Below are 14,547 nucleotides of genomic sequence, written 5' to 3' on the forward strand. Positions count from 1 at the left end.
TGAACCGATGATTTCAATGTGTTATCCACTATGTAATTTCCAACTTTGGTTCTATGTAAACCAACGCGGTATGTACTAGTACATGAACATCAGTATATAAAAGCCTTTAAATAAATAAATAAAATAAATAAATAAATGATGCCTAGATCTCTTTCTTGGGTAGTAGTACCTAATATGGAACCTATTTTGTGTCATCTGCAAATTTGATTACCTCACTTGTCGTATTTCTTTCCAAATCATTTATAAATATATTGAAAAGTAAGGGTCCCAGTACAGATCCCTGAGGCACTCCACTGCCCACTCCCTTCCACTGAGAAAATTGTCCATTTAATCCTACTCTCTGTTTCCTGTCTTTTAGCCAAGGAGTGCCGGAGGCCACGGGTACAGAGCAGGAGCAGATGGTCCTCCGGACAGGATGGGCAGTGCCCAGAGGTCCAGTCCATAGTAGGCTGTGAGCAGCGTCAGAGTTGGTAGGACTGGTGGTCATGGGAGAAGCGAAGAGAGTGTCCGAATGGAGCGCAAGGGTCAAAGCAAGGGTATCCATCCAAGAATGGTCAGCCAAAGCAAAGGTCAGTTCCAGGTATCCGTCTGAGCGTGGTCAGTGATGAGCAGAGGTCAGTTTCAGGCAGCGGTCCAAACGTGGTCAATGGCAAGCAGAGGTCAGTTCCGGGTATCAGTCCGACCGTGGTCAGGCAAGCAGAGGTCAGTACCGAGTATCAGTCTGAGAAGGTACTACATGAGTAGTGGAACGTGGATCAGGAGTCAGGAACAGACGCTGGGACACAGGAAGGACCATAGGAGCACTGGAATAAACAGAGGGACACAGGAATGCAGGAACACTGGAACAAGCACAGGAACACTGGAACAAGCACAGGAATGCAGGAACACTGGAACAAGCACAGGATCAAGGAAGCAGGAACACAGGATGGCAACAAGCTACACACAGAGGTGTCGACTAGAATGCCAAGGCGAGGAACTGAGGGCAGGACCTTGCCTCCTATACTCCTGCTAGGTGACATCATCGGGAGGCATCCTGGCCAAGGTTCCTGCCCTCGGGGCTTTAAATGTGGAGACATCAGACGCGCGCATGCCTAGGGGCTGAGGATGCTGAAGATGAGGAGCCCCTACGGGAGCTCCACTGAGAGGCCTGCGGCATGGAAGAAGCTGGAGAGGCCCAAGGAGAGCATCTGTGACATCGGGAGCTGGCAGCCACGGCAAGGGAAGAGGAACCAGAGCTCGTGGAGGGGAGCCCAAGGTGAGCAGGGCTGGCCGTAGCACCAGCGCGGCCAGGACGTGCAACAAGTCTTATGTTCTAATCTAAAATTTAAATACAAACTAAAAACTTGTAGCTTGGTCACAATAATACAAGTGATTCTCATAGACAGAAATTAACACAATGTCTATTATTCAGTGTAACAACTGTAGTGCCTTCATCTGTCTGTAATGAAAAAGAATTTGACTCACCTGATAGATGAAGTCTTAATGCTTTAAAATAACTCTCAAACTTTTAGCATCTAGTATATGTGCCCCTAGTCTCAGAGAGGATTCAGAAATCCAGGAATAAATCTTCCCCGGTTGCTATAAAATCTAAAACCCTATTACTTGCACCATCCACTCATCCACACTTTGGATCTCCGCCTGCCTTTGGGGTTCTTGTGGGTAACTGGAACAATTCTGAGAATAATTGCCTGGAGGTTCTTGATTTTAATCTTGTTCCTTAAAGCATTAGTTTAGTTTTCAAAACCACTTTTCTGCACCTTCCTATTTCTTTGGTATCCACTTGTACTTTGACGAATGGTGTCTACCCAACACTCCCTAAAATAATTTCCAGATGACACATGAGTTCTGCTACCTTAACTCAAGGCAGATAAATTGCCAAGTGATCTTGTCTACCAGCCAACCATTTAACTACATTCCTAATGATTGATTCTCCAATAATAATGGCAGTCCCAATCCTTCCTACCTGTGCAGTCACCTATAGAGTCACATCCGCAATGTGAGAGGATATCTCATCATGTGGAGAGTAGATCCTAGCTAAAGGATACATTTCTGCCATACCAAGGTAATGATCTTTTTATTGGTGACATTGCTATGTCTGAGAAGCAAAGAGGCTGCCAGACTGGATATCCCCCATCCAGCTACAGGACTGATGTCTGCATCATTTTTCCTTAATTATCTTAAACAAGTTGTAATTCCTAAGATGTCTTTGATTCATTTTTGTTTGCTCTGCCAATGACCCATTAAAGGCCCTCGGGATCTTACATTTTTGTCAGGGTTAATTTTTCATTTTGTGGGAGACACCATTTGCATAGAATTGCCTTCCAGTTAATGTGGTTGAGGTAAAAACATTTCAAGAAACTATGGGAGAAGACCAGAGATCAACTGGGGCTCTGTGGATGGGCCTTATCTTCCATTATATTTTGTTTTTCTAGGTACAAAATGGGGAAAGTTTTAAAAGACTTCTGTTTCTTTTACATGGTTAAACATAGAGGTATCCCACATAAATCGCCAATAACCTCCAGAAGGTCTGCACTTAGTAGCATAATGAATGTACATTCCTAGAAAAGAGGCATTCATCGTGTGTTTTGGCGGCTTCTTCCAAATCTATGTGCATACACTGAATTTTCTAACCATTCAAGTGTATGTGCATAATTTTATCTAAAGAAAAAGATATTTAAACTCAGTGTATGCGAGTATCTTGTGTTTGTAAATCAGCTGAGTTTGTGCATTGCAAGCTGAGTGACTTATTGAAAATGAGTCCTATGGAGATAATTTTATAAAAGATTTACATATATAAAAGGCTGTTGAAAATTGCTACTTTTACATTTGTATCTCCTTTGAAAATGCACTCCATAGGGCTGAATTTTCGAAAGGTTTCACACACTCTCATATATGCTACTTTTACCTGTTTAACTCCTTTGAGAATTCACTCCTCAGTGTACATTTGCTTATCTTCTGTGGATATTTTATGTTATCTCCTAGACTGCAATTAAGATTTTACCAACATGTGAATATCATGGCATTTGCTTTGAAAGAAATTAACAAAAACAGCCACCTACTGCCCAACATCACTTTGGGGCTCTGGATATACGACTCCTGCAATGCTCAGTCCAGGTCCCTGCAAGGTACAATGTGGCAACTCACCGGAAACAAAGACCCCATTCCAAATTATGCATGCAGGGGATCATCTCCATTAGCTGCAGTGATTGGAGATAATCAGTCTCGGATGTCCATAACCATAGCTCAGCTACTGGGAGTCTACAAACAGACACAGGTAAGGATCAGTTATAAGAAATTCTGGATTATGATGATGCATTATTTGGTATCCTTCAAAAACCAGACTGAAGGTGAAAATGTATGGGAAGTCATTATCATTGCTATCACTGTTGCGGCCCCGGTCGTGGCACTCGCGACCTGGACCTTACCTTGATGTTCTGGGTTTGGGACTCGGGCTCGCTGCAGGGGTCTGCCGGGTCCCGGGCCTGTTTTTCGGCCTCGTTCCCGCAGGGGCGACACCGCCGGGACGCCAAAGCCAGGCGCCCTTCTCTTAGGCGCACGCGCGTGCAAAGAGCCCGAACTTGTAGGCCCTTTCCCGCCACTCGATGCTCCGTCCGCCTCAGGGACATCAGATGCCGGCGGGTATGTAAGACCGGTGCCTGCCTCGGTTAGATGCCTTGCAACGAGGTTACCTTGGGGTTCCTAGTTGCTGTGTGCCTCGGAGTTCGCTAACGTCTGTTAGTATCCTGCTTCAGTTCCAGCCTGGTTCCTGCTTCTGTGCCTTGCTTCAGTTCCAGCCAGGTTCCAGCCTCAGTATCCTGCTTCAGTTCCAGCCTGGTTCCTGCTTCTGTGCCTTGCTTCAGTTCCAGCCAGGTTCCAGCCTCAGTATCCTGCTTCAGTTCCAGCCTGGTTCCTGCTTCTGTGCCTTGCTTCAGTTCCAGCCAGGTTCCAGCCTCAGCTCCCTGCTTCCGTTCCAGCCTGGTGCTAGCCTTAGTACCTTGCTCAGTACCAGCCAGGTCCCTGTATCAGTATCCTGCTTCAGTTCCAGCCTGGTGTCTGCCTTGATCCCGGATCATCTTCTCTGCGTCCCCGCTTGCCTAAGCCCCAGCGGCCGGGCTCCTATGGGCTCCTCCCCGGGGAGTCTTGGCTTCCAGGGTGAAGACATCTTCACTGATCTCATAAGTCCCAGCGGCCGGACTCCTATGGGCCCCTCCTGGGGGAGTCTCGGCTTCCAGGGTGAAGACATCCTCCTTGTTCTCCTGGGTCCCAGCAGCCGGACTCCCACTGGCCCCTCCTGGGGAGTGCGGGTTTCCAGGGTGAAGGCCTACTCCTTCACCCGGTCCAGTGTCTGCCTCCCTGCCTGCACCTCTCTCCACGGAGACAGTGGTCCACCTTTCCCAGTCTCCGCCAGGCCGGCCCAAGAGTCCACTAAACACTCACAACAGATTGCAAGGCCATGGACTCGGCGGACATGTCGGGCCTTCGGGCCATTCCCGGAATGGCTCAACGAATGCAACAACAGCATTGCCTTGATGTGCTTGCAGTTACAGTGGAGCAACTGGCTGCTCGCCTGGACACGATGCCTATTGACCCTCCGCCTGCTGCTTCACCTGCCTCTGTGGTGAACACTAGTTCTGTTACCCAGTTAACCGCACCTTCACGCTACGCTGGGGAGGCTAAGACCTGTCAAGGGTTTTTGAATCAATGCTTCATACGGTTCTCCCTGCTTCCCCAGCAGTTTCCTACGGATGCGGTCAAGGTTGCTTATATTCTATCCTTGCTGGATGGGAAGGCGCTAGTATGGGACTCCCCGCTCTGGGAACATAATGATCCCTCACTTGAGGACCTGTCACGGTTTATTTCCAACTTCAAACGAGCTTTCGACGAGCCGGCTCGGCTAGCCACCGCCACGTCTGAACTGTTACAGTTACGCCAGGGAGGACGCTCTCTGGCAGACTACGCCATGGATTTTCACACGCTTGCCCAAGAGGCGGGATGGCAGGATGACAGCCTCCGAGCAATCTTCCTGGAGGGCCTGGCCGGACGTATCAAGGATGAGATAGCCACTCGCGACCTCCCAGAGGACCTCAACGGTCTTATAGAAATGGCGGGGCGAATCGACCGTCGCCTCCAGCAGAGGGCCAAAGAGCAATGACCTGTCAGAAGGACACCCTCATTGGCTCCTGAGTTCTCCAAACCATTATCCTCTTCCAAGACAATTTGACTGGAGGTCACGACCAGTGAACCTATGCAAGTGGGGCGTACCCCACTCTCCATTGAGGAGAGACAATGTCACCATGCCTTAGGCCTCTGCCTTTATTGCGGCCAGAAAGGCCATTTCCTGGCGCGCTGCCAAGAGCGTTCGGAAAATGCCAGAACCTAGGAGGTCGTGAGGAGCTCCTCCTAGGTTGTGCAGCTGCTCCTCAATGTATTGTACCCATTACCCTGGAGTATCCGGGTGGGTCCCTGGAAACTCTCGCCTTCCTGGACTCCGGAGCAGGGGGTAACTTCATCCTGAAGGATTTAGTACACCAGTTACAGATCCCCTTGCAGTCTCGAGAGATGCCTCTGCATATTACCTCCATCCAGGGAACACTTCTTCCAGGCCGCATCACAGCCTCCACAACACCCATAACCGTACGCACCGGGGTGATCCATTCGGAGGAGATAGCCTTCCTGGTATTGGAGAAGGCCGACCACCCCCGTGGTGCTAGGGTTGCCGTGGCTACAGAAACACTCTCCCACCATCCAATGGGATACCCTGCAGATTACCAAGTGGAGCCCGTACTGCTTGAACGTTCCAAAGGCTCCAGGTCTTTCTCTTCTGCACTCTGCCATCGATCTTCCCGTGCCCTACGAAGACTTTACCGATGTGTTCTCCAAATCTAAGGCGGAGATTCTACCCCAGCATCACCCTTTCAATTGTGCCATTGAGCTATTACCCGGGACAACGCCTCCTCGGGGTAGAGTGTACCCCTTGTCCTTACCAGAGACCTGGGCCATGTCAGAATACATCTCTGAGAATCTGGCAAAGGGCTTTATCCGTCTGTCCAAATCACCCGCTGGGGCGGGTTTCTTTTTCGTTAGGAAAAAGGACGGCTCATTGAGATCATGTATTGACTATTGAGGCCTCAATGTGATCACGAAGCGGGATCGTTATCCACTTCCGTTAATTCCCGAGCTCCTGGATAGGTTGCAGGGGTCTAAAGTGTTCACAAAACTAGATTTATGAGGTGCCTATAACTTAGTGCGGATCCGTCCTGGGGACGAATGGAAGACCGCCTTTAACACCCGGGATGGGCACTATGAGTATCTCGTTATGCCCTTTGGACTATGCAACACCCCGGCAGTGATAGAGTCTTCCGGAGATGGAGTCAGTGTGATACCATCATGAGGCATCCAGCCCATATCATCCGAGGAATTTTTCAAATGGAGTTACTCAGATCCTTTAAAAGTTGGTCGAACAGCAGCAATTTACATCCCTGAGGAAAGACAATACGTCTGAAACATGGATCGTTCGTGTCGGGACCACCGTCAGATATTGGACAGCACATACCAACATCTAATGGGGAAGCCTGAATTTTACTCCTTGTAGTTTATATTAGAGACTTACAGTCCTTTAAAATTATGTGCCGTTTTGTACACAAAATTGACTGACGTTCACATCACGGAAGACTTTCAGGTTCACAGAGGTGAAAGAATCTTCACATAAATAACAAAAAACTAAAGGAGGAGGAGGACAGTTAATGATTATAATACCACAAAGCAGTGGTGTGGAGACATCTACTTGTTTATATGAAGCTTTCCTCCAATTCCATTACCATAATTTCATTATAGTGCAATATAAATTCATATTTCACACAAAGCGTTCCACAGCGTAGGTGTCGATAAAATTTTTTTTTCAAAAACATTTAAAAAAAAACTTTAAAATCGCATAAACATCCATAAAAGTATTTCATTCCAGCGATTGAGTTTTATCTCATGATTGTTGATTATTATAGTTTTAATCGCTGAAGCAGTGGTGTATTTCATTGATATTTTCTGGTTTGTCACATCCCTTGTTTGCTTCAGTTCTAGCCTGGTTCCTGCTTCTGTGCTTTGCTTCAGTTCCAGCCAGGTTCCAGCCTCAGCACCCTGCTTCCGATCCAGCCTGGTGCTAGCCTTAGTACCTTGCTCAGTACCAGCCAGGTCTCTGTCTCAGTATCCTGCTTCAGTTCCAGCCTGGTGTCTGCCTTGATCCCGGATCATCTTCTCTGCATCCCCGCTCGCCTAAGCCTCAGCGGCCGGACTCCTATGGGCCCCTCCCGGGGGAGTTTCGGCTTCCAGGGTGAAGACATCCTCCTTGTTCTCCTGGGTCCCAGCAGCCTGACTCCCACTGGCCCTTCCTGGGGAGTGTGGGTTTCCAGGGTGAAGGCCTACTCCTTCACCCAGTCCAGTGTCCGACTCCTGGCCTGCACCTCTCTCCATGGAGACAGTGGTCCACCTTTCCCAGTCTCCGCCAGGCTGGCCCAAGAGTTCACTAAACACTCACAACAATCACTTACTGTAAAGAAGGAGAATGGATGGGTGTATATAACAAGGTTATTTTAGATTTCATCTAAAAGACATGGTTAAGGCAGGAAAAGGTTTAGTATGTTTTGAAATATCCAGTAAGAAAAGAGAAAAACATATTTTTTTTATCACTGTCAGAAAAGTGATCAAGGTTCAGAAAAACTAATTAATGTTGTTGGTGAATTTCTTCTAGATCAGCTATGCCTCAACTGTAGCCACTCTTAGTGATAAAACTCAATTTCCCTCTTTCCTCCGCACTGTTCCAAGTGATGATTTACAGTCTCTGGTCATTGCCAGGTTAATCACCTACTTTGGTTGGACATGGGTTGGAATCCTCGCTGAGAACAATGACTATGGACTGATTGGGAGTCAGATGCTAAAAGAAGAGCTGGACAAGGCTGGGGTCTGCATAGCCTTCTATGAAATCATCCCCCTGTTTTACTCAAAAGAGAAGACACGGCGCATTGTAGAGGTGGTGAAGAAGATGACAGCCAGGGTCATTGTGGTCTTTTTCACTGATCATAATCTCTATCAGGTGATGCTGGCAATTTCAAAGAGTGACATATCTGGGAAAGTCTGGATTGCGTCAGATGGCTGGGCACCTTTTCCATTATTTAATGAAAAGGATTTCTTTAAACTTCTAAAAGGAACAATTGGAATCTCTGTTCCTGCAGGCAACATTCCAATGTTCAAAGAATACCTTTATAATCTTCATCCTCTCAGAACTACAGAAGACATCTTTGTTGGGCAATTTTGGGAAGAAGCCTTTGGCTGCAGGTGGGCTGACCCCAACATGGACCAGGCCACTCTTCCAGAACTAAGCAGAGAAAGGAAACCCTGCACAGGAAAGGAAGACTTGAGGACCCTTAATATCAGTTTCTCTGATATACCAAGCCTAAAGTCCGTTTATAACAATTATATTGCTGTGTACATGGTGGCCCATGCCCTACATGCCATGTATACCTGTGAACCTGGAAAAGGACCTTTCTTCAATGGGACGTGTGGGGACATCAAACACTTTGAGCCTTGGCAGGTATGGGCCAATTTTTGCTTGTGATATGTGATTATAGGTATGCATGACCTGTAGAGTTCACTAAATTTCAATTGCAGGCAGTATGAAGTAAATTTTTAAAAGGGCATCAAACCGCAGAATAATGTGTACTATAGACTTTTCAGCCTACAGAAAATTGACTGGTCTTAAAACACCAGCCACTTGTATATATTAATGAATAGATATGTATTATGTATTTATTAAAATGTATTAATCAGTTTGCAGATCCAGTCTCGATCACCCAAGTAGACGGAAAAAAAAGTATAAATCATAAAACAATATAATACAATACCCAGCCATTACACAATATATGAATAAAACATTTATTTTTGATTTGCTAAGTGGCTAAAAATTTCTGCGGATTCTTAAGTGGAATTAAAAAATTATCTATATTAATAATTAATGTTTTTATATACTGCCATGTCAAACTGGTGCTCTGTGCAGTTTACAGCATGTATAAAATAATTCTCATGTGCTCTTTTCAATTTGCCGCATGTATAAAATGCTATAAAATATATACTTAAACTCCCCTATCCCCCCCCCCCCCCCCATGACTATCGTAGCCTCTGGAAAAGTTCATGGGTTCATGATGTGGGGCACAAGATAACCTATTGGTTTCCAAGGAATTTAAAAAATGTAGTCCACACAACTTGCCATTCCATAGAGGAAAGAATTTATTGCAAAAGGACAAAATATTGAAAATGTAAGCAATGAAGAGTCCACAATTCATGAGATAGTTCAAAAGTGAAAATCAGTTACTCATTTTCTCACGTCACTTGAGTAAAATCCAAATGAAGAGTTTTCCCTCTTTTTTTAGGCCCCAGTGAAGAAGAGAAAACTTTTCCTCCTTCACCACACAACTCACTGAGATGGAAGACGATGTATTAGGGGATCCACGCCTTCCAGTAGGTCTTTACTCTTTAGCTCATACCAGGGAGAGACACTTGTATTCTATCCAGTAGATTGAAATTCTCCTTGCAACATCTCTGATCCCCCTCAGAACCAGATTCAGGTTCTAACACTTCAGAAATCCTCTTAATAACTCCCCTCTATGAGACATGGAACCATCTTATATAGCACTTCTAAAATCTATCACCTTTAGGGGAAGGATCCACCTTTCACTCTGTATCTCCTTCACACCTCCCTTGAACTTCCCATTGCTGGAAGGTTCCTAATGATGAAGCGTAGCACCATATCTTGTGATACATAGGCAGTGCATACATTTTTTCAAATAAATAAATAAAATCAGACATGACAGTAGTCATATATAGGTTAAAACAGAGTATATAAATCTAACCAGGTATACAGCAAGGATCAAATAAATATGCTGCCTCCATAAATAGGTGAGCAATAAGCAGTAAATATCAACACAAGAATAGGTAAGAGATAGGTGCATAGGGCAGGTGTTCTGTCCATTCCAGGGAACTCTCTGGATTTGGCCAGGAGACTGCAGGCCCCAGAATTGAAAGTTACCAGGTACATGCAGGGAGGAGAAGAGAAGGAGTGTGGGACTCGGGCCATATGGCTGAAAAAGAAGGAGCATCAGCTTTCAAGCAGAAGAAGAGACCTGATCAGCCAGGACCGCATGTGGGAGAGAGAAAGTGAAAAAGAACCATCGGCCCCTGCACTGGGGAAGAAGAAACAGGACCAGGCTGGGCCTTAAATGGGGAAGGAAAGTGAAAGATAATCATCAGCCCCTTTGGGGTGGAAAATGCAGAAGGAGATCTGTTCCCCCCAACACACACACTCACACGACAGCAGAAGAAGCAGAAGGAGATCTGTTCTGCCCCCAACACACACTCACACCACATCAGAAGAAGCAGAAGGAGATCTGTGGGCTTGGGGAAGAGGCTGTTTTTCCTCGTGGGTTCAGAATGAGAAGAGAGAATGAATGTGCATGTGTGAGAATCTGTGTGTGTGTGTGAGAGTGCTCATTTATGTGCTCATTTATTTAGTTTTGGACAGTTTGGGGCCCAGGCAGTAGATGGTCCTGTTATTAGTTTTGGTTGGCATAGCCTTAGATGTGTATGGGAAGATGAATGGAGAGTTTTATCAGGGTTATATAGACTCAGCTGATCCCTAAAATGTGTGCATGCTGGCAGCATGCCTGCTATGCCATACATACATTTATTTATTTGGGGTTTTTTATATACCGAAGTATAGCGTTTTGCCTTCACTCCGGTTTACAGGATAACAACGTAATACATACAAATATCTTATAACTATATTTAACATTCAAAGAGTAGAACCTTATTTAACATATTAAATGAGAAAATTATATACAGGAGATAATCTATACGAAGATATAATATATGATATTCATTAGCTATTATGTGGAACAAATAGCAATCTGAGCAGGGGAGGGTTAATGTATGAAATGGGTCTGGGTAGGAGCTCGGGGTATGTTAGGTGATTTCAGGTAAAGACTTGATAAGGTTGTATGAGGGACGAGGGTGATGAAAGGGGAGGTGAGAGGGAAAGAAGCGGGTAGGGGGGGAGGGGAGGGGAGAAAGTGTTTAATAGAAGGGGATCGTCGAAGGAATGGGAGCGTCAATGTGTAATGGTTCGAAAGGGGGTGGATTTCTTATCCCACGCCATCTCTAAAAGTTTGACTGAATAACCATGTCTTTAGTTTTTTTTTGAATGCTTTGATGTCATGAATTGAGCTTAAATGTTGTGGAATGTTGTTCCATAAGTTTGGGCCTGCTATGGAGAAAGCTCTGTTCCTGGTGTTGGTGAGTTTGGCTTGAGGAAGTGATGGGATTTCAAGTTGAAGTTTATTGGTATGTATTGACATACATACATTTTTTTTAAATTAAATATACAAGTAGAGTTTCCAAATACACTTCCAAAATGCTCCATATAATGGTGCTTTACTATGCTACTAAAAGGATCCATGTGGTGAAAAGTTTGTGCATGCTTTTGGGTAAATAAAAATCCACTTATGCAGACTCAGCAAATCCACCCCAAGGTCTATGCAGAGATCCTGACTATCTTTCTGAAAATGCACGCAGTTATTTATTTATTTATTTAAAAACTTTTATATACCGGTATTAGTATGCATACATCATACCGGTTTACAATGTAACTTTAAAGGTAGAAATTACAATGAACAGGGAGGGCGAACAAGGAGGAGTATACAAAGAGCAGGAGGTGGAGGAATTAAAGCAATAAATAAAAACTGCAACGGACTATTTACAGGAATATACAAGGCGTAGGCAAGATACTTGCAGAAGTCGGTGTACTTAATCAGGGTAGGCTTGTCGGAAGAGCCATGTTTTAAGTTTTTTTCTGAACTTGGCGTAACATGGCTCTAGCCTGAGAGTGGTAGGGAGGGCGTTCCATTGTTTAGGGCCTGCAATGGATAGTGCACGGTCCCTAGTAGAGGAGAGGTGGGCTTTTTTCAAAGGGGGAATGGAGAGGGTGCCTTTGTTGACAGTGCGAGTGGGTTGTTCAGTGCGTATAGGACGAAAGGGTTCATCCAACCAATTGGAATTGTGCGAGTGGATGGACTTGTGCACTATGGTTAGAATTTTGAAGAGAATTCGGGATGCGATGGGGAGCCAGTGGAGTTCTTTGAGTATTGGGGTAATGTGATCAGCTTTCCTTGAGTTGGTGATGACCCTGGCGATGGCATTCTGGAGCATTTGTAAGGGCTTGGTGGTGGAGGAGGGTAGGCCAAGGAAGAGGGCATTACAGTAGTCCAGCTTTGAGGAAAGGGTGGCTTGGATGACGGTGCGGAAGTCATGATAGTGGAGGAGGGGTCTGAGTTTCTTCAGGATGTGAAGCTTGAAGAAACCTTCTTTGAGGATGGAGTTGATCTGTTTTTTGAGATTGAGTTGTTGATCTATGATAACCCCAAGGTCTCTTACTGTGGGTTGGGGTGTTATGACGTTGAAAGCTGGATCGTTGGAGATCGGTGGTTTGGGAGGGAGGTGAGGAGAGATAAGGAGCAGCTCTGTTTTGGAGGAGTTTAGAGCGAGGTGGATGTTGGTGAGGAAGTCATTGATGTTGGCAAGACATGTGTTCCAGAAGGCAAGGGCATCTGAGAGAGAGTTGTGAATGGGAATGACGATTTGAACGTCATCTGCATAGAGGTAGAATTTGAGGCCGAGGTCTGTGAGGAGCTGACATAGAGGTGTGAGATAAATGTTGAAAAGGGTGGAGGAGAGGGAGGAGCCTTGTGGGACACCTTGAGACAAGGGATAGAGTGTGGAGTTGGCGTTTCCTATCTTGACGGAGAACTTTCTATTAGATAAGTAGGATTTAAACCATAGTAGGGCTAGGCCTGAAATGCCTATTTCGGATAGCCGGTTGATGAGGAGGTTATGGTTGATGGTATCAAAGGCAGCTGAGATGTCGAGTAGGGCGAGGAGGTAACAGTTGCCTCGGTCCATGCCTATGAGTAAGTGGTCCGTGAGGGAGAGCAGGAGGGTTTCTGTATTGAGGTATTTACGGAAGCCGAATTGGGCTGGATGCAGAATGTTGTTGCTTTCTAAATATTCTGTAAGTTGGATGTTTACAATCTTTTCCATAATTTTGGATAGGAAGGGCAGGTTAGAGATAGGGCGGAAGTTAGCGGGGTCTTTAGGGTCTAGTGTTGGTTTTTTTAGGAGGGGCTTGACAATAGCTTGTTTAAGAGCATCTGGGACAGAGCCTGAAGAGAGGGAGGAGTTTATGATGTCTGCGATGGGTTTGGATATAGTGTTCGGGATGGAGAGGAGGGATTTTGTGGGAATGGTGTCTGAAGGGTGGGAAGCTGGTTTGAGTTTTCTGAGAATAGATTCCACTTCTTTAGCAGAAGTCAGGTCAAGGGTTTGGAGGGTGGGTGATGTGGGGGAAGGTTGGAGGGAGGGGGAAGGGGAGGTGGATGGAGAAGGGTGTTGAAATCTGCGGAGGATGTTGGTGATTTTTGTGAGGAAATACTGGGCGATTTCTTCGCTCTTAGTGGAGGCATCATTCTCAGGGATAGTGGGCTGAGAGGATTTGGTGAGGTTGGCAACATAATTGAAAAGGGCTTTCGGGTTGTACATGTATTGGTGGATCTTAGCTGAAAAGTAGTCTCTTTTTGTTTTGAGGGTGGTTATTCTATATTGGTGAAGGGTAGTTTTGAAACTTGAGGCGAGTTGGGGTGAGGGGGCTTTACGCCAGTTTCTCTCACGCTGCCTGAGGGTATTTTTTAGGGATCTTAGTTCAGTCGTGTACCAGGGTTGATGATTTTTTGTGGGTTGGGTAATGTTACGTCTGGAGATGGGGCATAGTTTGTCAGCAATTTCAAGAGTCATGCTGAGCCAGGATTTGATGGCAGTCTCTGGACTGGAGCAGTCAAGGCTAGTGGATGTGTTGGAAATGGCAAGAGCCAGTTCATCTCCAGAGCAGGGTTTCCTGAAGGTGAAGGTGGTGTTGTTTGAGGGAGTGGGGGTAGTAGGGAAGTTAAGGGGGAGGAGGGCTTTTATGAGGAAGTGGTCGGACCAAGGTACAGGGGAGCAGGTGGGGGGGTGGGATGGTAGGAAGCAGTGGTTGATGAATATAAGGTCAAGGGAGTGACCAGCTTATGTTTTCCAAAACTTTTGTTTCTTTGTGTTTTAATAAAGCACTAACTTTTAAGAAAATTCTAGGATCCACTCTTTCTTTGCATGTTGTGATAAACTTTCCTATGTAAATATAAAGTTTATTAAAAGAGATTATTATACATAAGCTTTAGAGATAGAACAACTTTTTCCAGACAATCTGACAAAAGGCATCACAACCTACAAAGAACCTAGTTTGTCCAGAATAGAGATATGAATCGTGTGCCAGATCGTCTTAACGATCAGATTCGGCTGGGGGTGGGGGGGGGGAAATCTGATCGTTAATTTTTTTTTTAGGGAGGCCCGCGCCGCTAAAAAAAACAACCCACCCGACCCTTTAAATCGACCCCACCCTCCCGACCCCCCCAAAACCTTTTA

General features: G+C 45.6%; 1 protein-coding gene across 1 annotated transcript in view; it reads left to right on the top strand.

The window, feature by feature from the left end:
- The first annotated feature begins 5,559 nt into the window (after window positions 1-5,559).
- Window positions 5,560-14,547, top strand: part of LOC115081158 (extracellular calcium-sensing receptor-like) — a 44,162-nt gene continuing 35,174 nt past the window's right edge. Inside the window, exons 1-2 of the mRNA XM_029585663.1 lie at window positions 5,560-5,781; window positions 7,742-8,581. Of these exons, the coding sequence (XP_029441523.1) occupies window positions 5,560-5,781; window positions 7,742-8,581 (1,062 nt within the window). The remainder of the gene's footprint in view (window positions 5,782-7,741; window positions 8,582-14,547) is intronic.

Source organism: Rhinatrema bivittatum, chromosome 19, assembly GCF_901001135.1.
Source record: "Rhinatrema bivittatum chromosome 19, aRhiBiv1.1, whole genome shotgun sequence".
In the NCBI taxonomy this organism is placed as follows: domain Eukaryota; kingdom Metazoa; phylum Chordata; class Amphibia; order Gymnophiona; family Rhinatrematidae; genus Rhinatrema; species Rhinatrema bivittatum.